Source organism: Ctenocephalides felis, unplaced genomic scaffold (genome assembly GCF_003426905.1).
Source record: "Ctenocephalides felis isolate EL2017-DRISC unplaced genomic scaffold, ASM342690v1 CF-g0.4_SCAFFOLD_01886, whole genome shotgun sequence".
In the NCBI taxonomy this organism is placed as follows: Eukaryota; Metazoa; Arthropoda; class Insecta; order Siphonaptera; family Pulicidae; genus Ctenocephalides; species Ctenocephalides felis.
In genome coordinates, this window is record NW_020538040.1 from 23,828,536 (window position 1) to 23,855,754 (window position 27,219).

Here is a 27,219-nt window from a genome sequence, read left to right on the forward strand (position 1 = left end):
TTGCGGAGCTGTTTTATAGACGAAATCTGAGTCCGTATCGCCGCGTTGCAAACCAACGGTTAAACATAACAAATTTTAGTGTGAAACCCACACAAATGAAAACAAAATTTATAATTATTATCAAAATCTCTTCAAAATATCTGATATGTTGTTGTGCTTATGTCTAATGATCATTTTCGACCGGCAAATGACACTTTTAACTTCCCATAGGGTATCATAGTAATGGGCCAAAAATCGAAAATGAAAATTTTTGCATATCTTTACATTTCTTACTTGTTCTTTTTATAAGTCTTGATTGACAAAATAATATAATAAAAAAGGTATAAGAAAATATATAGGTTTTTGAACATTTTGGCATACTTCAGAAAAAATGGATGTGTGTGTGTGTTTTGTGTCCGCAATTTTTTGTTCACGTTTTCGAGCGCACGGATCAACCGATTTGAATGGTTCAAGGAACAATCGATTTCTGTTGACAGGGAGTTGTGCTGATTAGTTTTTGGCAAAGGCAGGTCCAGCATTTGCGGAGATACCGAGCGAAAAGTGCAGAAAATAAAAATCGAGCTTTTGAGAGAAAGGAGTATACCTTAGAAAATATGGATGTATGTGGGTGTGTGTTTGTAACATGTATTTGTGTATGTTAAAATACAATTTTTTATCCGGTTTTAATGATTCAAAAAACATTCAATTTGTAATGATTGGAAAAAGTAGTATTTAGTTTTTGGCAAAGGCAGGTAAGCCGTTTTGAAGATACCAAGCTAATTGTGCAAAAAATAGCAGTTTTTGAGAAAACTAAGCATCAAATTTGAATTATTCAAAAAACTTTCTGCTTGTTTTGACAAAATAATTTAAAAAAATAATGTGTATATCGAAAATAATTCGGATTTTAATTTTAATTATGGCTAAAGTTCTAAGACTCACTTATATACGTCAAATGATTAACTTTATCATCGCAGTTCAGTTTATAAAATTCTTATAAATAAATATAAGACAGTGTTACAGTATTTATCTAAATTCAAAATTATTTATCTAATTCAAAACATATAATATTCCTCGAACATTTCGTTACGGCACGGGAAGTTCCAGCAATTTGCTTCAAGGCACGATGCCATACACAACTAGTTAAACTCTTCTGTATGGCATCTCGAAAACTGCTAGACCCGTCTTTCCAAAAAGTCTACCAATTTTTCATTATATAAATACAAGTGGTATGTTTTTTGAATCACTTAAATCGGACGACCTGTTTTCTTAAATTTGCCACTCTTTTCACTTTTTACCCCGTATCTTTGAAACGGCTAGACCTGTCTTTTCCAAAAAACTAATCATTCAATGTTTTTTTAGTCATTCAAATCGGATAAAAAATTGCATTCTAACATACACAAATACATGTTACATACACACACACATACATCCATATTTTTTAAGGTATGCTAAAATATTTAGGACCTGAAACGTAAACATATGCAGAAATTTTCATTTTCGATTTTTTTACAGAAAGTTCTCTATTGCCTTCCTCTATTTGCTTCTTAAGGATGTTTGTACCTTTAATTTTTTTCAAAAGTTTGATGTTTTGGATTTAAGTATTGTAAAATTTAATCTAGCAGGCAAGCGATGTCATATTGCTATATTTACATATTTTGTTTTCATTAGATGAAAAAACTACCATACTACCATAATAAAATATTTTTGATCTACGATGAACTTCGTTGAAAAGTATTTTCAAAAGTTTTTCAATTTTAAATTGTTACAGATGAAACAATGCTGTACTCTTTTCTTTCTACAAAATTTTATGGGTTTTGGATTCAGAACAAGACAATGACTTTGAAAATCACGTATATTATCGACTGCACATCTAACTGATAATTGCCGAATTCCCGATACCGCCATATCTGAAGAATTCCTTAAAACCATCCAGTGGTATGTGATGTTTTCTGATAATTCAACTTTTTGATAGAATATTGATTGATCGCAAAACTTGCAACAAAAATTTTGACAACTTGGACAAATCCATTTTATAAAGTTATTCGATGATGATGCAACAGAAGTAGTATCAAAATATTGAGAAAACAATTTATTTTCGCATTGATCAGATGGAGGCTGAGTAACTTACTAATTAGGTTCAATGTCAATTAGTTGTTATTACTTCTCTGCAAAAACAAATAATAAATATACAAGTATTATAATATTATGCATTTCTCAAGAGGATAAACAAGATTGCACCCATTCCTTCAAAAAAAAGTTGCTGCGATTCCTTTCTCGTCAACCAGCTCCAATTATGTTCTCACATAAACATCCACTGTGGTAAACTATCTTAGATCCATTGCAAGTATTTAAATGAAGATTTCCAATCACTATGAACGGAAAAAATAACATTGCATATACTCTGGAAATGATCTATCCAACCTTATTTGTTCATTCTGTAATTCGCCAGATTCCTCAGCTCTGACATCTTGATTCATGGCCTTTGGTCAATTGTGGATATCGTTTTCTTATTAGGATAAAAATAAAATGCACTTGTTAACTTCTACATTAAATTAATAATAAACGCTGTAAACATCTGTTATGTAGATGATCCAAAATATACCGCCTACAATATACTAATATTGTTTTTAATAATATTTCAATTAGTTTCAATTTAATTTATGTCGTATTGGAGAGAAATCTTATTTGTTGAATATTTGTTAAATATTTGATGTATTTTTTAAAAATAATATTAACATCCAATGAAATATGCGCCCTGCACCAATGGGAAAACAATCATCCGGCAATTCGGCGCCGCATACTGACAAAAACGTACCTGCTGTAAAATTGATATTATTGTGTAACTTATGCCATTTATTTTATATCATTTTGTGGATATTGAATAACATACATTTACAGTAATATCTAAAATTATTTTAGAAATGTTTTTCTAAATAAATTGTTGTAAATATATTTTCCATAAATACATATTTGCAAATTTCATACCAAATAATAAAATTCAAAGAAAAAAAATCGCACTTTATAAACAAATTTTGTATAATTTTTCCAGGGCTTGGTGATTATTTTAAGAGAAATATCGGGCTGATCAAAACCTTTATGAAACTCTATAAAATAACTAATTCAGTAAAAGCTAAGATGATAAATATATTCAGCAGCAGTTTTGAATTTTTTTCATATTAGGGTGTAATTGCTTACCCTTACATATTTTTTTAAAATAAAATCTTTTAAAATACCATCAACGAGCAGAAAGTCATATCAAATTCAATTTAGTAGTTTGATTGCAACACAAAATAAATCCGCCAAACATTCAATCAAAATGCTTTTAAAAAACCAATTTGTTTAAATACGTTTTAAGAACCCCTGCAATGAACACATCGAAATATCTGCTCCCCAATCGTCAAATATGTCCCCAAAATACAACAACCTTAGTAGACTTCTTCTCTCCTTCGTTGACAGGCAGTAAACTTTCGGAGGCCACCTCATTTTTCTTGTCGCGTGTTTATTCGTCCATTTATTTGATAGATAAAGAACTGGTGAACTTTTTCTTCAAATTGTTTTGCTTTTGTTCAAGCTTTTTAGGGGCGCAGTGGATTTAGAAAGTCGAGCTTCAAAATCATTTGTTTAAATGTCAGATTTTTTAAAAGATAGAAGTAAATAAATTTGTGTAATTATTCAACGCTTTAGAAAGCTAATTTTATCACGTGCTTTTAAAAGACTAGTAGAATCATACTAATATTACTAAAAAATGGTCTTACTTTATTGTAAATTAGTTGTCCTTGTGATCTTGTAACCGGCTGCGAATTGAATAATCATTAGCATAGTTGGAATAACTATTTAACTTATCTCTTGTTAAACTTGAATTTTTAACTTAATTTACTTTTTTATTAACTATTTTTATTCTTCACACCTTTGCCAGAGTAAAGGATCGGATAGTCTTTTTTACCTCACTCACATGTAAGCACTTGTAGAGGTTATATATAAAAAACTGTTGATTTTAACTTAAAAATAACAATATTAAAATAACGTAGTTGACTTCAAGATTATATTAAGGTCTCGTAAATTGAACAACAGTGCCGCGACCAAAACACAAAACGATTTGTAACCGAAAATACTTTTGTCATGGATTTCTTAACATTGCCGTTTATCTCCCGATAGCGACGTCATACATACCAAGGCGATGGCTGGTTAAACATCTTCATCCTTCTACTTTCAAATATTGTTGTTAAAAAGTTTTCAACCTCACTTGTTTTTGAGGTATCTGTTAATTTTTCACATAACAATTTAGAATATTGTTTATTGGTGATTTGGTTACACTAGTAATATATACATTTATTAATTTCGACTACTATACTATTATTTTAAAATGATAATCTAATTACTATCCACAGACAAACAAGTATGTTACTATCATGATATGATTGATTCGAGATAACTGAAATGTGAGACATAAATACAGTTAGCAAATAAATGGTGCTATATCTAATCATGAAAATGAGCTTGTACGCTTTTATCGTTGATGAATGACGAATCAGTATTTTTTTTGTATGATATATTTATTTAAATTCAATTTATCTCTAAACGTAACACTATTTCATGAATGTTGCAAAAGAAAACTTACAATTACATAAATAAATGTAATACATTAAAATAAAATGGATTGAATCCAAAGTTACAGTAACAGGAGATAAAACTTATTAGATAAATTCAATATCTATTACTATTTTTAATATACTGATAAAACGTTAAAATTAGTTTTTTTCTATTGAATTTCATGATAATTCAAATACTTAAATTCAATATTTATTTTTTCTTTCAATATATTATTGAATAAATGTTTTAAATAATTGAGAATAAAATAATAATAAAATTTTCATTGAACAATATAAAGAGCCCGATAAATTCGTTTCAATAATCTTGAACTACTGGGCATACTCACATGTTAACCATTCTAATTAATAAAATAAAACTTACTTAAAATACATACCAACTATAGTTAATTATAAATTTATATTACAAAATCACAAATCATAGGAATATTTACAATCCGTTTGTCTCTAAGCCCCATATATATCATTTACATTATAATTACAAAGCCATATTATGCCTTCTTCCTCCTTTAATACGAGTCACTATAGCACAAATTTTTAGAGCTGGCCCAAGCTTAAGTCCCATGTATTCAGAAATGCGTTAATTTCTGTTCGAATTTTCTTGTTTTACTTCAAATAATATATTTAGGAATCAAAAGTTATATTTTGAGAAAACTAGGAATTAAAATAACAATTCGTAACTATCCATAATTTAACTTATAGTGATAAATCTTGAAGCAAAAGTTGACACATTGGATGTCGTCTATAAGCAACACTCGCAGAGAAACGAAGCACTTTTTGCTCCGTATCTTTGAAACGGCTAGACCTGCCTTCTTCAAAAACAAATCAGCACGTCTCTTTATCAATACGAATCAAATGTTGTTTGAATTATTTAAAGCGATTGATCAGTGTTCCCGAAATCGTCGACGAAAATTTGTATCCTCACATACATACACGCACGCACGCATACACGCATACACACATACACCCATTTATTCAAAGCTATGCCTAAATTTTCAGAAACCTTTGAAACGTAAAGATATATAAAAATTTTCATTTTCGATTTTATCGCGATTACTATAACTTGCCCTACGGGAAGTTAATAAATATTAGAATCATCAGCAATTAAAAATTAACTATAAACCAGCTCTCGTACTATATGTGTAGTGTCGCTCGATCGAGATACAAGATCGATGATGATATCATCCTTTTACCCTAAAAACGAGAAATAAGCAAGCAAGCAACCGCCGCGACAATAACTTATTGTCTAGCTTATTAATAATGAGAATGAGAGATTTTGCGACCCTCCTGTCTCGGCATCAAACAAAGAAGAATGGATGCCCCAGATTTTTTTATGAAGTAGGTGTTCGCTGCGGTGTAAAAGATAAATTGTTAATTAATTTCCTCCGCGTTGATTTATTGTTCAGGAAGATCAAAACGGTATTAATTCTGAAAGCGCCGATTATATAGGTGGTGAATATTCTTTCCTGTAATTTAATACGATATCTCAATTAATTTTTTTTTTTGGACTTACGTGAATTTATGACTAAAGGGGGTGAGAAAAGCATTTGAGATAAAAGACACATTGTGAACTTTTCGGTTAGCAACAATTTAAAAATTTTAACTTCTCGTAGAGTAAGTTAAAATAATAAGCAAAAATTTAAAAAAATCATATTTTTACGTCCTGAATATTGTGGTATATCTTTAAAAAAATGGATGCATGCGTGTGTGACTGTGTGCGCATGTGTGTATGTGCGTGTATTTTGTGTGGATACAATTTTTCGTTTCGAGGACACGGATCAACCATATTGAACAATTCAAAAAACATTCAATTCCTATATATGTGGAGGCGTACTGATAACATTGCGTATAGTTTTTCTTTGTTGAAAACATTTTTTGAAATCATTTTTCCTTTGAAAGCTCTATATCCTAAGGTATAAGAATTTCAAACAGAACTAGTTGTGATTATATAATACTTAGTTCTTAATATTCAATTATTATTAGTAGAATTAAAAAGGAAAATTGAACCTATGTCCTTTATCTGGTAGGTTTTAATTTTTAGTCGAACTATTGAGTTCTTCGCAAAGACGACTAAAAGTGCAAAAAGTTGCAGTTTTTGAGAGAACGGAGCATCCGATTCGAATGATTCAAACAGCATTTTACTTGTATTGATGGAGTAAACAGTTGATTACATTTTTGTGATGGCAGGTTTAGCTTTTTGAGAGTTGCAGGACAAACTGTTGAAAGTCGTCATTTTTCATGGTGGTCTAAAATGTATAGTCAGTCGATGAGATTTTTAACAAAGTTTTTACAGATTATTAATATTGATTCAAATACAAGTAGTAATATTGATATACAGATGACAGGTGGACAAGTGGACAGGTAGACAGGTAGACAGGTAGACAGGTAGACAGGTAAACAGAGAGACAAGTAAATAGAAAGATAGGTGAATAGAAAGACATGTAGACAAATCGAAATTTCAATTTCAATTTTATTTAAACGGGTCGATCATATAGGTATAACTCATATATTTATTTATACTATCGATTATTTACACATATCGGCAAGTGTATGCAGCTTGCCTTAGGAAAAAATGACACTTAGGGCACCTACATCTACACCTACATCTAGTTAAATTTTTAAAACTGGGATGATGTTTTCAACTGTTATGGAGAATTAGCTTAAATACCACAAATTTGCAAAAACTTTGTCAAATCATATTTTTTAAATATACTTCAATCTAATTAAAATTAAATTTGTCTGAGTAAACGTAAATGTAACGTTAAAACTTATACTCATAAACTTAATAACCAAAAGATGAATTGGTTTATTCGAATTTCGAAAATGAATTTTTTTTTTTCAAAAGTTTTTACAAATCTTATTAATGAGTTATATCCATAGATTATATCATATGAATAAGAAAACATAAAATTTGTGCGTCGGCTTTCTGACGTAAATATGAACTTTTCCTTTAGTTTGCGTTATTTGAAGAACTGCAACTCCATATGTGTGTAAACTTTATGAACTTCTTAATTCATAACTTTGTTATTAACTTGCATCTTGTCTCTTAGTAGCTAAAAACAACATTATAAATTTGAAGTCAAAAGTCGTTAAATATAAATTAATTATAGTTTGCGATTATGAGGTTGTGTATATAATAATACATAAATAATCTTCGTTTATTTATTTTTATTTATACTTTGTGGATAGTAGCAGTTCGATACTTGCAAGACAAAATAGGAATTGAAATACTTCAATGCCATTTAACAGTATTTCATTTTTAATACAATTCGTGTTTTTTATGTTTCATATATTTGCTAGTTTCTACGATTTTCAAAAGAATTCCCATGATAAAAAAGAAAATATGCCTTTGAAGGAATTTTATGAAAATGAATAAATTAAAAGAAATGTCTAATAAACATGTTTATTACGTATATTAAATAAGTTAGGACAGAATAAGTGGAGAAAGAATTCTTATAATTCAACTACAGAAATATATAATATTTCTATATATATATATATATATATAGTTTGTTTTTTAGCAATCGATGTAAATTAAAACAAAGTTTTTTGAAGGTAGTTTATTTCAAACGCACGAATAATATGTGAAATTATATAAAGTGAATTAACATGTTTGAAACTTTTAATTTCTTCCATTTTGTGTTCTTAAAAATGTATTTTTAAGAATACACGTTATTTAGGTGCGGACGTCAACTGTAATCAGTAGCTATCTATAAAATACCAAATAACATACATATTAGCTTTAGCGCAGATTCTGATCAGAATCGATCAAATGCACGGCATAATTATAAAACTCGATGAATTTTTATAATTCACTTAGGTCTACTTATCGTGGGCCTATAATACTTTGGTATGCCACTTCAGACTACGAAGTCTATTGTTATTCAAAATTGCGTCAAATTCTTTAAAAAAATATAATACGGCCAGGCCGATCTTTAACATAAACTATTCAACGCGATTCTCAATCAATATCTTTCGACTAGTTTTTGTATTTTTAAAATTGGTTCAAAATTGTGGGCTAAATAACGTGGTCGAAAAATTTTACGCTTTCCTTGACAATCACTAACAATAAGTTTTCTATTACTAACTTTTAGTCCTTATCGAGTTACATCGAATGGTTTTAAATTTTTGAAATCGGTCCAGCCGTTTCTGAGAAACCGTCGACGAAAGTTCGAAATTGGCAACCCTGGTCTCATTCTATTTAGAATTACTTGAAACGTTCAGAAAACATAAAATTAGCGTATAGGATTTTTTTGTGAAAACAAATCTTTCTTTCGACAAATTAATTATCAACTATGGGTTACACGGTGCTCTGCGATGTAACGTGGTCGAGTTTGCGAGTTCAAGGCCCTGCTTTTGCAACCTGGCATCGGACAGCAGCGATGTTCATTTTTATTTAAAAATATAGATTAAAAATATGTTTCCAACTAAAAACGTCCCATTATTCGAACACTGCGGTGTGAAATGGCCATGTAAAGTCTTGCACACCATAATTTCCTAAAACGAATGGTAGTTTAACCCAGTCCACGCACCTGCTCTAGGGCAGTACAACCCATTGTCATTAATATTATGTGTAATAATAGAACTAAGTATGTTATGTATTTGACGTTATGAGCAATTAAATAGCGTATACTAGAACCTTATATTAAAGTCGTGAAAATTAAACAGCGCTCACTACCAAAAAAAAAAATTAACAAAGAAAGAAAATACATTTGTTATGGATTTTCAAACATTGAAGTTTATTTCTTGATAGCAACGTCGTAAGAATCAAGGTGATGGCTGATTATACATTTTTTTCCCTTCACTTTCAAATTATGTTGTTAAAAAAAATTTTAACTAAACTTGTTTCTGAAATATCGGTGTTCGGACATCTTTTCGTTTTATTATATTGGCCATGAAAGTGACAAAACTTCAGGGCATTAAGCTTTACACGGAATGGTTGCTACCCCTGGTAGTGGGGGTAGCGGAGTGTTTTAATTGAATTAGTTGTTCACTTCAAAAAATTAAATCTGCTAAACAACATGTAAATAACCAATGAAAATAAATATATCGTCTTTCATTATAACTTAGTAACAAATCAGTGATTGTAATTAGAACTGCAACAAATACATAATATACAAAGAAATCAGTGTTTAATACAGTCCACAGCTACAATTATAACCCAACAACCTGAATTATCAAAGGAGAGTTTTAATAAATTCTATAACTACGCACATAAAGTACAATCCGTGATGGATCATTTTTCCCGCGGACTTGTAGGCCGCTCTCTACTCTACCTGCTATGTGTTATAAGCAAATATAAGTATGTTACGTATTGAACATTATGAACTTATGCTCAAGACACGTATGATACAACAACAAACAAAATCAATAATCCTAGGTAGATGTCTCTAATGATGATTGTGTTATATTTCTGAGTAACCATGTCTAAATCCACTTTCCATTACCACCCATGTCCAGTGTGTCCATGTGTCGCAATTCACTTTCCATTACTATCATTATCAACAGAAATATAATAAGAATGATAGATACCCCTATCAAAAGTGCTACGATGTGAAAATCGTCGAAAAGTGCCGCCCAGCATGATGCACCGACTGCGGGCTGTGGTGAAAGCGCGACCCTCGTTTTCTAAATGTTCCTGTATTTTTCTTATTGTGTTTGTTCATCCATTAAAAGAAGCATCCGACCACGCGAGACATAAGATTGATGGTGTTATCAAATATCACTGGAGATTGCATTTTAGGTACAAAAGCGTATTGTATTCTCCATCTCCATTGTACTAAACATTAGGTACTCAGCCAACCCGCACCCGCCCTGACTGAAATTAGATATGTACTTGAAAATGATATGAAGACGAAATAGCTTTACGGGTTATGATTATAATGCTGTTATTATATTGTTATATGTTTGCCTCGAGCTGATGATGAAGAGCTTAGAATATTGTATGTACGGATTTTGAAGATCATATTATAGTAATTGTTATATTGCGAATTTGCAGCTATCGAATTTATTAAGTCGTTGGATGATGAACGCTGCTTGATTTAGTTTTAATTCACAAAATAAATTAATATTTAAATTTAAATTAATTTACAAACTGAGGGAGGTAGTCAAAATGACACAGTCGCCTCATCTAGTAGTTCAAACAACCTTTCCTCGACTGTATAACATGAAGAAGAAACCCATCATCACAATCCTGTCAGATGTTGAGCGTCATTGCCATAGTCTTGTTGCAGTAATAATTCCAAAAGTCCATTGAGCTTTCAAAAGTTTATTTTGATGGTAGTATTCTCATGTGTTTTTATTTGAACTTACTTATTATTAACTTCCCGTAGGGCAAGTTATAGTAATCGCAAAAAAATCGAAAATGAAATTTTTTATATATCTTTACGTTTCAAAAGCCTCTGTACATTTTGGCATACATTAAAAAATATGGATGTATGTGTGTGTGTGCGGATACAAATTTTCGTCGACGATTTCGGGAACACGGACGAAGCGATTTGAATAATTCAAAAAACATTCGATTTGTATTGATAAGGAGACGTGCTGATTCGTTTTTGGCCAAGGCAGGTCTAGCCATTCCGAAGATATGGGGGAAAAAGTACGAAAAACGGTAACTCCGTTAAACGTTTTTAATAGAACAGAGCGTCCGATTTCAGTAATTCAAAAACCATTTTACTTGTATTAACAAGATGAAGAATTGATCAAATTTTCACAAAGACAGGTCTAGCGGTTTCGGAGATCTATTAAAAAAGTAAAAATAAAATGCCATTTGGCGGTCAAAAATGATCATTAGACATATTCACATCAAATTAGACATTTTAACAATAAGTATAAATTTTGTTTACATTCCTATGGGTTCCGTACCAATGTTTATCCGTTAGACGGCGACGCGGCGCTTACGCGCTTCAATATTTTGTCTCTACGTAGTTAAAGCAGTACGATTGCTTTGAAAAATGTTCAGAATGTTCAGAAAAAAAGTAAATTTTTGACAAAAATTTATAGTTTCTCAAAAATCTAATTTTTTCAGAGTATATTTTTTTCAAAAATGTTATTTTTTTAAAAAAAAAAAAAATATTTTTTGGTGCAGGAAGTTTCAGCAATTTGCCTCAAGGCACGATGCCATGCGCCTCACTAGTTTTTATATTAATTTATATTACAGTCGATGAATCTATGCCAGTACTAGTGATTTTGAACAACGTTTTTAAGTAGTTGTAAATAAATATAGCATAATACTATTTCTCAAGCACTACAGGATATTTCATTCCAAGCCAAGTAAAAAGAAAATTGAAACCTGTCAAAGGTGATTGGCTTCTAATTTCTACTATAACTATTTCTAACTGAATGAATGACTGATGAAGTGATTTGAATAATTCGAAAAACATTCGATTCGTATTAATAAGGAGACGTGCTGATTAGTTTTTGGCAAAGGCAGGTCGTCTAGCCGTTCCAAAGACATGGAGCAAACAGTGCCAAAAACGGTAACTCAGTTTTTAGGAGGACGGAGCGTCCGATTTGAATAATTCAAAAAACATTTTACTTGTATTAACAAGATGAAGAACTGATAAAATTTTCATAAAGGTAAATCTAGCGGTTTCGAGATCTAGTAAAAAAAGTAAAAAAAAAACGCCATTTGGCGGTCAAAAATGATCGTTAGACATATGCACATAGTTTATTTTAAAAAAATTAATAATTAGTTACGAGGAAGCGGTAAGGTCAACCTATACCAGAATCTTATCAGTAGGATTCCGAAATGATACCAATTGAACGTTTTTCAGATCTTTTCAGATCTTACTTGTTACTATCGATTATAAAAAAGACGTCTGGGTCCATTATTATGCAAAACTAATCAATTAACGAGATCAAATTCAACAATTAAACATTCCCAAAAGTCCAAAATTTGATTCGCATATAGACTAGAAACTATATATAGTTTCTAGTCTATATGCGAATCAAATTTTGGACTTTTGGATATACACATGCTATTTTTCCAATTTTGGTATCAAACAATTCAGAATGGCTTAAATTGCTAAAAAAAACTCAATTCTGTAAAATTATATTTTAATATTACATTCCTAACTTAATTAATTTATTAACCCAATTTATAAAAAAACAATTCAATAAATTTATATACTTGTATAAATTTTAATTCATCATTGAAGCGTTACATCTTATTCTGGATCTATTGACATGACAGATAATTTAAAACATAGATCTGACCTATGGATTTAACCATATTTTTGTTTCTTTACAGACAAAAATGTTATTCAATTTTCAAACCATAAATAATATAACATGTTAATTTCGACATGATTTTAAAAAATAATTTAATAACAATTATTGAGGTACTGGTTCCACCATTGTTTCTAATTCACTTATTAATTTGAACATGATCTCTGCTAAATAATCAACTCGTTTCATTATTAGGGTTCTTGCTTCTTTATCTGTTTCGGCGTTTGTTTTATTATCGTGTAATTCTCTAAGGGTTTCAAATTCAAAATAATTTAATACCAATTCATTCACTTTTTCCTGCCTTCCTGTTGTATCTGAAATGAAGCATTTAAGATGATTTTTGAATATCATATTAATATGGTTCATTCTTTGCATTTATTATTTTTGTATACATTGTCATATATTTATTTTAAAATGCTATAAAAAAAACTACTGAATATTGTTTTGAATTTCTTTTTTTATTCGAAAGTACAATTCTTCCAGTTAATAATGGACCAACTTTGTTTAAAAACGCTCAAATGGCTGTCTAACTCTTAAATGGCTGCGAAAAAAATCTAAATGGCTCCCGAAACAAATTAGATGGCGGACTCTTTATTAAATCATTTTATATTACTCTGTTAATGTTACGCAGTAATCATTAATTTATATCCTTAAAATTCTCTTTCTTAGATTTGATATTTTGTTGTATTACATGTAATATATATATATATATATATATATATATATATATATATATATATATATATTAGGGTGGTCCTCAATATGGACATTTTTGAATTGCCTTGCTCCCAAGGGCTCAAATGGTTCCAAATTGATAAAAAACAATTCTCTGAGAGTTTTAGCTCTTAATATTGTTTTTCAGACGCAATTCAATTAAAGTTTTGTATGGAAACAGCATGAAAAAATGTTCAAAAATTTTACAGAGCGTCGAATTTTCAATGAAAAATGACACGAATTTTCACTTCTAATTGATTTATCGCTAAGTTATACCTAAATTTTTGTTTTATTTTTCAAATTTTTTTTCATGCTATTTCCATACAAAGTATGATTGAATTGCGCACTCTCTAAAAGTTAATATTAAGAGTTAAAACTTTCAGAGAATTGTTTTTTATCAATTTGTAACCATTTGAGTCCTTGAAAGCAAGGAAATTCGAAAATGTTCATATTAAGGACCACCCTAATATATATATATATAAATATATATATATATATATATATAATGTGTGTGTGTAAGTGTGGATGTATATTTTCATGTCACAATATTTGTTCTCGTACTCCTTCAAAACGGCTCTACCGATTTTTACCAAATTTTATATTCGTGTTCAGTAGGTCTGATATTCGGGTACTCTTTTGACTTTCTTAACTAATAGAAGTTGTTTACCTTTTTTGAACAATTTTTTATTATTTTATTTTTTCATGTTATGGGATTAAAAATACATCCAACCCTAAATTTTTATTTTTTTATCACCAACCCTTATTTTTTATAGCTATTCTAATAATTCAATCACTTTACATCACGCACTCAGTCATTGATTTTTTTTATATAATTTTAGTTCAGATTTTTGAGTTTAAAAAAAAGCTTAAAATTTACTTTTAAAAAAACTAATTTTTATTTGAGGGGTTGTCATATCTTAATACTTCTTTTAATTATAGGGTCAATTTTTTTATTTAAATTTTTTTACGTGCAATTGAAAAATACATAAGACTCTTTTTACTTAACAAAATATTATTTATTTTTATCAAGGGTTGCCCTTCGCTAACATTTTTTTATAAATTTGGGACCAATTTTCTTTATTATATTTTTCTTCAATTCGAAATTGAAAAAAAAAACAGAACTCTTTTTTCTTCGTAAAACTATTTATTGAATGTGCCAATAAATTCAATTGAAATCGAATCAGTTTCAGATTTGGTTGCCTCTTGCAAAGACTATTAATATGACTCAGTTACATTATAATCTGATGTGCTTTGCAGTAAGTAAACTATTGATATATTTTTTTGTTAGCTGCCCCGTTCACTTATGTACTACATTTGTAATCAGTTAGTTATTTTTATTCTAAACATTTTATATTAGAAATATTTATTATGGTAAAACAACGTGTGCCGGGTCGTATATATATAAATTAGTAATAATAATTATCGTATCATTAGCATATTTATAGTTAATACAGCAGACTAAAATATTTCAATTCTATTCTACTCTTATTTAACTAGTGGGGCGCATGGCATCGTGCCTTAAGGCAAATTGCTGAAACTTTCCGTACCAAAAATTATTATTTTTTTTAAAAAGTTTAACATTGTTAAAAAAAATTACTTAAAATCTCTGTAAAATATCTTATAATTTGATGTGCATATATCTAATGATCATTTTTGACCCCCAAATGGCATTTTTTTTACTTTTTTCACTAGATCTCCGAAACTGCTAGACCTGCCTTCATGAAAATTTGATCAATTCTTCATCTTGTCAATACAAGTAAAATGTTTTTTGAATTATTAAAATCGAACGCTCCGTCGCCTTAAGGCTAGTTGCCATGCGCCCCACTAGTCGATTAAATAAATTGACAGTTTGCAGACAATATTCTCTTTCATTTTTTGTTATTTCATTTTAATAGCTATATTATATATATATATATATATATATATATATATATATATATGATTTAGTAGTTAATTTTGATGTTGAAATATATGAGTGAGTTCTTGAGGGCGATACATCAAACAAAGAAAAGCCAAAGATTTATAAAATAATCTTTATTTCCAAACGTTTCGACATTCAATTTAATGTCATCATCAGTGGATCTAAAAACAGTATGAAAATTAGTATATCTAGGTAATTATAATATATGTGGATTGGTAAAGTAACTATACAATAAGAGAAAAATTAACAAACAGCAACACTTAACAACAAACCAAATATAAAAGATAGGAAGGGTAGTAGAGACTAGAATTAAATAAATAATTAAAAGGTATAGGCAAAAATATTTAAGTACACTCATATAAACCTACGCATATATACATATATATATACACACACATATACACACATATACACACATATACACACATATATATATATATATATATATATATATATACATGCATATATCCATATACACACACATGCAAACATATAATACACATATACATATACAGATACAACAATATATACCTATATATGTACACATATACATGTACGACTATACATATATAAATACTACCCTTCCTATCTTTTATATTTGGTTTGTTGTTAAGTGTTGCTGTTTGTTAATTTTTCTCTTATTGTATAGTTACTTTACCAATCCACATATATTATAATTACCTAGATATGCTAATTTTCATACTGTTTTTAGATCCACTGATGATGACATTAAATTGAATGTCGAAACGTTTGGAAATAAAGATTATTTTATAAATCTTTGGCTTTTCTTTGTTTGATGTATCGCCCTCAAGAACTCACTCATATATATATATATATATATATATATATATATATATATATATATATATATATATATATATATATATTCTACTATTGTCGTTATTTTATAATTTACCGATATTTCTTTCCTGGGAACTTTCAATTAGAAGGCCATTCGGGCAAGTTTTATCCAAAGGAGAAGGTTCTTCAATAATTTTTTCGTCATTATTATCCTTCAATTCTGGGTGTTCTTCAAGGCATGTTGCCGACCCTTTGATTTGAATTTCTAACAATTCTTCTTCGGTGTATTCTGAAGGTTTTTTCGGATTATTTTCAGTGGCGATTTTCGAGTTGTTGAACCCCATTATGATTGACAGATTAGTGGAGTGATTTGAAAGATTTTTTAAATACAAATAACTATTTGAAAAACGTATAAAATTTTTAAATATCGAATATTACAAGCTGTGAAAATAATTCACTAAAACATTATAGTTCATTTGTTTGGCTACATTTTGTTTTTTGACATTAGTACATAATCAAGAAACTGGATTTATTTTGTTTATCTGATTTGACATTGAAATTAACTACAAATGAAAGTCTAGACCACGGGGTATGAACACATTCTAATATTGTCTAGGGTCTAGACAATATTAGAATATGATGTATTCACATAGACGTTTCTCTCACGATTTTTACGTTCAGTAGGGATACTCCAAGGGAAGGGTCCACAAATCAGACGTGAGGGCGGTTCTTTTGGCATTCAAATTAATGGCGCAAAATTTGAAATGCAAATTACCGAATTTTAGTATTCGTGTATTTGAAACTAATTTTGGTATTAATACAATAATAACAAATATATACTAGATAATATCATCATAGTATTTTGCGTTGAGGCAAGTAACATGAACTTCTCAATATGTGTAAACTCTAGTTGGTTTTGGTATTTAGCCTTGAGGCCAGTTACATGAGCTTCCTGATATGTGTAAATAATCGACTTAATAAAAAATAATTTAATTTATGAGCAATTAAAGGTTTTACGAGTGGATCTATTACACAACATTGAAAGCGAACCAACACGTTAACTCGGAGTATTTTCTAAAAGCAAATTTTCAAAAATCAACAATTTATATAATTGAATCAGTTTCCGCAGGACTATAATGGTAGGTATGTTCATTAAGACCAAGTACTACTATCGTTATACCAAGTAAATCCTCTAAATGTAATATTAACAAATGTCAAAAAAACTACTCATTTTCTCAAACTTTGATAAATTTTTAAAATTGTACTACTTGTCGTGAGGCCGTAATATTTCAGTAAGTTGTATAAGACTATAATATATATTGACAAAAAACGTTCCATAAAAATCGTCTTAAATTATTTTTTCAACAGTTAATTACAAGAAAACGGCTCGATAGATTTTCACCTAAAACTTATCAGAATCATTCCCAACTAATATCTTTCAAACAGTTTTTGATTTTTTTAAATCAATTTGGTAGTATGAGCTTCAATGTGGAAGAATAGTTTAACACTTTTCTCCAAATTACAAAGAAACGGCTTTGCAGATCGTCGCTTAAATGTGGAAGAATAGTTTAATACTTTTCTCCAAATTACAAAGAAACGGCTTGGCAGATCGTTGCACAATACTGACAAACGATAATCCTCATTGAGATACATCAAATGGTTTTTAAATTCCTGAAATCGGTTCAGGCGTTTTTGAACAAACGTCGATGGAAGGTCTAATTTTGACAAATACCAAAAAAAAAACGATACCAATTTTTGCAAACTTTGAAGAATTTTTTAAAACTAAACGACTTGTTGTAGGGCCTTAATATTTTAGTATCATCTATATGGTATCTAGCGTCAAAATAGTCATAGAAATCGGTTTTTGAGTTTTCAAAATCGATTCTGAATTGCGGACTAAAACGTGGGTGAAATTTTTCACTTCTCTGCTATTTACAAAAAAACGGCTTTGCTGATCGTCGCGCAAACGCTAGTCCATCGAGATACATCAATGGCTTTTAAATTTTTGAATCTCGGTCAAGTCGTTTTTGAGAAAACGTCGATTTACAGCAAAAAAAATCTGTTTACATACACGCACACACATATACACTTTTTTCCAAATTTCGATTCGGAATGGCTTGAAACTGCGAAAAAACATAAAATTAGCGAATCGGATTTTTTAATGACAACAAACTTCTCCTTCGGGAGGTTAATGAAAATACAATCAAATCGAAATATAAATCAACAAACACACTGCCGGTTTAAATATACATCACACTCAATCTACTGGAACAATTTCTACACTTTAACTTATTTATATAAATATTTAGTGAAATTTATTAAACAATGCATTATAATGTTAGTTCATTACAACGTCTGTCATTCTTAACTCTCATTAACCAATAATCATTCCGTGCAAAATTTGTCATTCAAGCAATTCATCTTTTTCCAAGTATATTCAGATCCTTGTAAAGTGGTAATCCAATTTTGAGCAGGTGAAAGAATTCTAAATATTTTGTCTTTCTCGTTCAAACTTATACTTGATTTCTTACGTATTTTCCTACAAGTGCTCTTTTTTATTGCTTAAATTGCAAATAATTAGACTAATCTGTCAATGCACTACGTAGTAATTATGTCTTGTATCTGAGTTTGAAGCTGTTCTATCCATATTGTCAAATCCCAAAATATACCCAAAATCCGCATTTGGGAGTAATTAATAATGAAATCTTTTTTAACAAATGTACAAACACAAACGAACAGAAGAAACACATTTTGTCAACTGACACAAAAATAACTCTGTCGTTTCTTAGTAACCAACATAAAACATTTGATAATACTTTTTCATCGGCTTACTAGCCCAAAATTTGCGACTACCATAGAACCCCTAACTAACCTTTCTGAACGCGGATTTTGTTCTGAGATGATGGGCCCTGATTGAAAGTGTAAGTTCTATTTTGTCCATAAGGACAGTTGTAAGGATGTTGTATTCTTTTGAAAAGTTTTTCAAATTTCATCTTTGGCAAAGACGTGGACAAATACTTTTGCACATTTTTACAAATATTCGTCTCACAAACTGATCAACTCCATGCCTTGTCAAGTTTCATCAATGGATTGAAATTTTTTGAAATTGGTGCAGCTATTTTTAAAAAACGTCAATTTTTGGCTCACTTGAAAACACACACACACATTTTTTATTAAGACTATTTTCACTTGATCTCATATTTAGATCTATATTTTCAAGTAAAAATTGATATCAAGCTGTTCGAGGCGAAAACCTCGAAATTCTGGTTGCAAGACCAAAGCGCTTACCACTGAGCCACGGCCAACATGTATTTATCGACAAATAGAACAGAAATGTAATTAGAAAAATCAACTGCATATGGTTGCTAACATTAAAACATTTCATTTGCCATATTTTTCAATTAGGGCTCGCCCGTAGGTAAGCGGTTCAAAGCGGCAAGACTTGTTTCAGAGGTCCCGGGTTCGATACCCACTTCGAACAGTTGTCAGGCAGCAGTGACAACGATTTTCGCAAGGAAATATAGATAGCAATATGTGAAGTCCAAGTGAAAATAGCCCTTACTCGTTGTTGTGCATCAATAAAATGTTAGTCCTATTTGATAAATTCTAATAATTAAATCCTCAAATATGGATGGATTACCCATTGGGTTACCATCTAAAAATACGAAGTAAGAAGTTTCAGCCCAACAGCTTATAGGACGTAAGGTTCTAATTGCTGCTAAGATATGAGAATAATAAAAAAATAATAATAAATAAATAAATATTTTTCAATTGAAAAGAGAGCAAATAAGTTCATCTATACTCAATACTTTATACAGTGTAAAACCTGCCATTGGGCATCATATTTTTAATTTCTAAAGAGCTTTAATGAAAGAAGACATGAAATACAAATGCACTCTCATAAATATGATTTTCTTACATCAGAAATGTATTCTTATAAGCGCTTTCAAATACTCGGCAAGAGGGAAAATAATTATTATAGTTACTGTATCGTAGAAAGGAAATATAAATTCTTCTTGAGCATCTCATTAATAATAACCTAACAACGGGCTGTGTACAATAAAGAATTATTTTGTACCATAACGAACCGTAAATTGCGTGTCTTGATAAACGGGTTCTTGTAGTATTTAATTTTATCTATACTAGGAAAACACACTGTACTACCGAGGAATTATAAATTGGCTGGACGGTGGTTTATTCCTGTTATTTGCTGCAGTTTGCTGTTATAACTAAATTCTCGGATATTATCAGTGCTTTAATGTACTAATGTTGTAATATGGCAAAATTGTAATCACATAAACTATAACTATGTACTACAAGACCCAGACAAGGTATTATCGAGATTACATTAACAAGATTACTGCAGATAGTTCTATCAATTGAACTATGAGTAAATAATTCTGATAGTCTATTCCGTATAACAATGGGAATCAACATTTGTCAAATTAGGATATTGTAGGACTATGCTTTTTAATAATTTGTAAACTTAATTAAGTTATATAATTAATATTTAGTTTCTAAAAAATAAAATATTTTAATAATAACTTTTTATTTTACAGATGTTTCGAATGGGCGCCTTCTCACCCTTCTGCAGTGCAATAGACCTATTTCTATGGTAAGATGATAATATTGATATATCATTAAAGTTCTATAAAAATAATTTATGTTACAAACCAATATAGCCCGGTCAATTTAAACCTAAAATCAGAGCGATGGTTACTATAATTAATAACGGGGTGTAACTTGGCAAAACTGTTTAACAATTAAAAAAGAAATTTCAAAAGTCCTCATCTATCCGATGCGAACTAAAAAAATGGCAAAAGGTCAAAAATATTATTTGTATTTATCAACATTTGTAATAGCTTTATGCCTCACAATAAGGCCATTTAGGAAGAAAACTTTTCCTAAGTACTGTTTTTATTTATGTTGGTTTAGTTTATTGCTTTTAATAGTAAATTTAATCCAAATTGTGTTGAAAACTCTGTTCAAAAAAATTAATCGTTTTTTGTGTGTATTTTCAAAATCATGAGAGTACTTTTATTTTTTAATATGTGGTGAGAAATAGTAAGACGTCTTTAGTTCTTAATATTTTTATTATTATCTAATTAAGTTTTAGTCACATAGAACCATTTTGATTTTATATTTATCTCGTGTTTCTACAAATTCTTACTATTTTAAAAAGTTTTGACAAAAAAAGATTTTTTAGTTATTTGAATTATTTTTTTCAATTGAGTTATTAGGTTTGCTGGTATAGTCCAAATGTAGAATACCTTTTGTTAACGGATAGTAGACAATTTAGATGTCCATCAGTGAAAAATTTGGATAATCAAATCTAAATTTTGTTAAATTCTGCTTTTTTATGTCTGCAAAGGTAAAAATGCATTTTAAGATCATCAAAAATTGTGAGCTATTTGTGGTGAAGAAGCCCTTAAAAACGGCAGTGTTAAAATTGGGGTTTGCCAAATTTCGTTCTGGAGATTTTTCCCTCAAAAATAAAAAACGCTCTGGTCGTCCAGTTAAATTTGGTTAAAGAGGAATTGTCTGCTTTTACTTTTACAACCAAACTGAACTATCAATTCTGATGTCTACATATTAAACAACTAACAAAATTAAACAAAGCATTAAAAAGGCGGCTTAAATTGACATCGAAACGATGAATTATTCCATTATTGACATCTCATATTTTGTGTCACTTTCCAAAAATTATTAGAGCTTGGTTGGTATGTTTTGCTACATCCGTCGATATAGTATTATTGACCTTGCACCTTCTGATTACTTTTTCTGTTCTTCACAAACCTTTTTAAATTGTAATTTAATTATTATGATGGTGTCAAATTATACCTGATTCAGTTTTTTGCTAATAAAAACCAGAAGTTATATGAAAGTAGGATAATGATGCTGCTTCAAAAATAAAGAAATATCTTTGATCGAAAAGCCATAAAAAATTGTTTGGTGTTCTAACAAAAAACCACACTTACTTAGTTGCCAACCTAGTACCGTAAAAATATTATTTTTGTAAAACTGTAAAATTAATTAGAGCTATATGTACAGAAAATTAGCTCGATGATATCATTTCTATACGGGTCGATTGTGATTAGTCGTCGCGTATATGAATAGAGATCTGCATCTGTCGTTGTATGCGTACCGATATCAACAAGAAAATCGGCATTGATAAATAAACATTTTAAAGTTACATCGTAGTACAAATCTTGATTTAATGAGAAATGCCTGAATCAGAAGAATATTTTGCCCTGTTCCTTGAAAACATTAAAACAAATTTCAATTTATTATAAACAAAATTTATTGATTAGAAATTATTTCTATATTATTCGTTGTTTCTATAAATCTTTGAAGTTATTAAAATGGAAAAGATTTTTCATTGATGAGAGAAGTTGCAAAAACAATATTTTTTTAGGCGTTGTTTAACATAATCCACTGTGTGAACGAATATTATAGAATTTATTAATCAGCAATTACTTCATTTTTCTAATGAAGGTTCATTTCTAAATGCTAATTATAAGGACAAACCGATCATGTCATATTTGAAGTATGACTCTAATTACATTATTGTTTTTAAATATTGTACATATTTTTAATGCTATTATAAAATATATAATTTATAATTTTTCATTATATAAATGTGTATGATTGTTGCCACTAATAAATGTGTGCATCACGAGTGTTACCATATTACTAATAAACATTATTTAAAATTGTTATATGATGTATTTATTTTTACTTAAATGCCATCTTGTACAGTAGCAAATAAGTTTTACTTCAATCGCGTGCGAACCTTACGCGCACTCTTTTTTTTCAATTTATTTCTACAATATTACTATAGTTTCATAATTTATCACATCTTCAAAATTTTTATTAAAAAACTCCAACAGGGTTTATCAAAATTTGAATAACCGTGTAGGATGAGTTTGAATTCTTACATCCGTACAGAAGAATTTTATATTTAAGATAAATTTACAATATTTTATAATATGTTGTTTCATGAACAAGTAGATTCATAGTTCTGTATAATCAAAGATTGTACTTGATAAATAAGTACAACCAAATTAATTTCCAAAGTAATAAATCGTAGCCAGCGTGTATTTCCAAAATGATCGCAGTCCCTTTACCTTTTAGATATATGTATAGTGATAAATAGTGAGACGCCTCAAGTCCTTAAGTATCTAATTAATTTTTAGTCGCATCGCGGGAATGATTTCAATTATCTGATAGCGAGTTCAGCTTCGCCCGCCTCCCACTGATGCAGTTTCCTCGTTGTAATTACTAAACGTAATTAACCTCATCAAATATTTTCCGAGAACATCATGTCTCGTCGCGTGTTTGCTTTGCATTTCATTTTATATATTTTTTGGCCCAACGAATTATTTTTTGTGACCGACTTTAATAGACTCGGGGACCGCGCTTTGTTCGAACAGGATGCGGGGGACAATGCTGCCGTTATGCGGAAACTTGGGAAAATCAGATTCAGGGAAAAAACTGTAATTGGACGTTTACTGAAGTCATTGCCATTGAAAACAGCGCGAAATCGCAGGAATTAAAAAATTTAACATTCAATGTTTCATTCATTCCCAAAAATACTTTGGGATAACATATGATTTGATTTGTATAATAATTGTCAAAGGAATTATTGTGGGATTTAAAAAAAAATCGTATGTGATTTATTTTTGTAAAACCTTATACAGGTGATTTATTTTTGTATAAAATTATTTTTTTATGTGATATAATTTTTATGTAAAGATACAAAAAAGTTATAAGTCTACATTACATGTTAATTTGCTAAATCTAAAGGGTTTGTTCTCTTGAGTCTTCCGGGGATGTTTGAGAAAAGCAAGTCTTTTGCAAGTTAGTTCGGATGATATTCAAGTTTAGTTTTGTACTTAAATGCACGTCTTCCGATTTTTTCGCGTCTCAAAAAAAGAATCTGCAATGATTTACTACAAAATATAACATAACATCTAAGAAGGTGCTATCGCAGTATAGCGATCCTCCTCACGCAGTCGAATAATATATAACAATATGTAGCTGAATGTACTTTAAATTAAAAAAAAAACATGTTAATTTGCTAAATCTAAAGGGTTTGTTCTCTTGAGTCTTCCGGGGATGTTTGAGAAAAGCAAGTCTTTTGCAAGTTAGTTCGGATGATATTCAAGTTTAGTTTTGTACTTAAATGCACGTCTTCAGATTTTTTCGCGTCTCAAAAAAAGAATCTGCAATGATTTACTACAAAATATAACATCTAATAACATCTGAGAAGGTGCTATCGCAGTATAGCGATCCTTCTCACGCAGTCAAATAATATATAACTGTAACAATATGTAGCTGAATGTACTTTAAATTAAAAAAAAACATGTTAATTTGCTAAATCTAAAAGGTTTTTTCTTTTGAGTCTTCTGGGGATGTTTGAGAAAAGCAAGTCTTTTGCAAGTTAGTTCGGATAATATTCAAGTCTATTGTTGTTCTTAGTTGCATGTCTTCTGATTTTTTCTGTTACCATGAACATACTGGAGTCCTTAAAGATCAGCCAATTTGGGCGCCTCTGATATTTTTTAAAAATTTTATTTTGTGACTTTTGCAAAATGTTTATATTGGTTTGACTGGTACTTTTAATTTTAACCTCATAAATTTAAATTATACTAAATTAAATTGGACTAAAAAAATACTACTATAATTAATATAAATTTGACGTGGGTTTATAGGTTCCAAAACTGTCAACCGAAATAATAATTGATCTCTGTTCTATAAATTAACCAGAGAAAAATTGAACGCACTAAAGTACCGTTTCAAGTTCTATTGAAAATTGACGTATTTAAAAAGTTATTATACTTCTTAGTTTCATATCAAAAAGAGTAAACTAATAAATAATATAAAAATTAGCCCGTATTAGCTCATGTTGCATTCAAATATTCTTTCTTTTTGCTGACACTGAAACATTTGAATTGAATGTGCGAAAATCGTGTTATTTTCAACTTTTTTTCGTAAGTTATAGTAATAGCAAAATGTTATAGTAATCGTCAATTACTAATCGATAATGAATATATTTTCATACATTTATGTTTTAAGGTTCTCTGAACATTTTGGCATGCCTTAACGTTAGAAAAAATTTATGTACCTATGTGTGTATGCGTAATTGCGTATGTGCAAATACAAATTCTTGCCGACAATTTCAAGATTTTCTCGGATCACGGATCAACCGATTTGAATGATTCAAAAAATATTTAATTTATATTGTCAAAGAAACGTGGTGATTCGTTTTTGACAATGGAAGATCTGTTCGTTTTGATAATACTGTACAAAAAATGCAAAATATGCAAAAAAATGGCAGGGTCGGTTTTTAAGAGAAGGGGTTGATGTCCTATTTGAATGATTCAAGAAACATTTTATTTTTGACTAAAAAAATGAATTAAACTTTTGGAAAGATAGGTCTGGCTGTTTTGGAGACCCTGAGAATGATGTTTAAAAAATGCTATCTGGCCGTCAAAAATGATCAGATATATGCAAATCAAATTTTCAGACAATTTAGATTTTATAAATAAGTGCAAATATTTTTTCCGTAGAAAGATTAACTGTGTTGAAAATTCTTTAAAGTGTATAATTCAAACAAATGTCTTAGACACTTTCGACAGTATTTCAAAAGGAAAATGAAGGAATTTCAAAAATCAAAAAACATCAAAATTTTCAAAAAATCGATTTTTTCAAATTCAAAATTTTTGAAAAAGTTTCATTTTTTTAAAGTATTAATTTATGGTACGAGAAGTTCCATTTGTCTTGAGACACGTATCAACCGATTTGAATGGTTCAAAAAACATTCGATTCCTATTGATAGGAAGATGTGCTGATTAGTTTCTGGCAAAGGCAGGTTCAGCCCTTACGGAGATAAGGAGCAAAAAGTGCAAAAAATACGAAACGAGTTTTTGAGAGAATGGAGTATCAGATTTGAATGATCTAATAAACATTCAATTTTAATGATTGGGAGAAGAGGTGATTAGTTTTTGGCAAAGACAAGTCCAGCCATTTCGAAGATACAAAGCTAAATGTGCAAAAAATGGCAGTTGTTGAGAGTACTTAGCGTCCGATTTGAATGATCCAAAGAACTTTCTGCTTGTTTTAACAAAATAATTGCTTTTAGAATAAAAATTGTTTCAAATTTTCTTTTTCATTTTTTTTTCAGAATTTTTTTGTTGTATATCAAAAATAATTCAGATTTAAATTTTAATTCTGACTTAAGTTCTAATATACTCTAAACAAATAATTTCAACTTTGCAATTCAGTTTATATAATTCCTATAAATATTAGAGAATGTTATAATATTAATAATAATCTATTTGAAAACATTTAATATTCCTCGAACATTTCGTTACTGTACGGGAAGTTCCAGCAATTTGCCTTGAGGCACGATGCCATACGCGACTTGTTTCATTTTTTTTTTAATATGAAAGTAAATAACGCGGCGAGGGAGTGAGGTCGCCTCCCACTCCGGTCAAACTGATCAGGTTTGTGATCAAACATACATAAAAACGAACACGTACTAAAATATTCATACATTATACGTTCCTATTGTACCAGATTACCCTTTCGACGTAAATTCAACTCACCTGCCGACTATCAATAATATTTTTTGGATCAACAAAAGCTTTAATTTAGCAAAAACTTAAAATCGAATCCGATGCGTCACCATTCATCATCCGTATAATAGATCTCGAAATTTGAATGCATGCTACCTGGTCACGAGTTTCCTGCTTTGTTCTATGAACCCGTGTCATGTCAGAGGAGGTTCGTTCGTTCGTTCGCCAGGAGTGGCGGACGATTAAAATACGAATTAATCAAACGGCCATCGCACGTACACGTGAATAATTTCACATTTCCCCTCAAATAGGAGGAAAGGATGTTGCGAATGCCAGTTCGCATAATACAAATGTGTCCGTCTAAACTTTATCCAGATTTGCATATATC

General features: G+C 29.7%; 1 protein-coding gene across 1 annotated transcript in view; it reads left to right on the top strand.

Moving 5' to 3' along the window:
- LOC113377249 (pleiotrophin-like) overlaps window positions 1-27,219 on the top strand; it is a 393,535-nt gene that overhangs the window by 35,901 nt on the left and 330,415 nt on the right. The window contains exon 2 of the mRNA XM_026617499.1: window positions 20,811-20,866. Coding sequence (XP_026473284.1) covers window positions 20,811-20,866 — 56 coding nt within the window. The remainder of the gene's footprint in view (window positions 1-20,810; window positions 20,867-27,219) is intronic.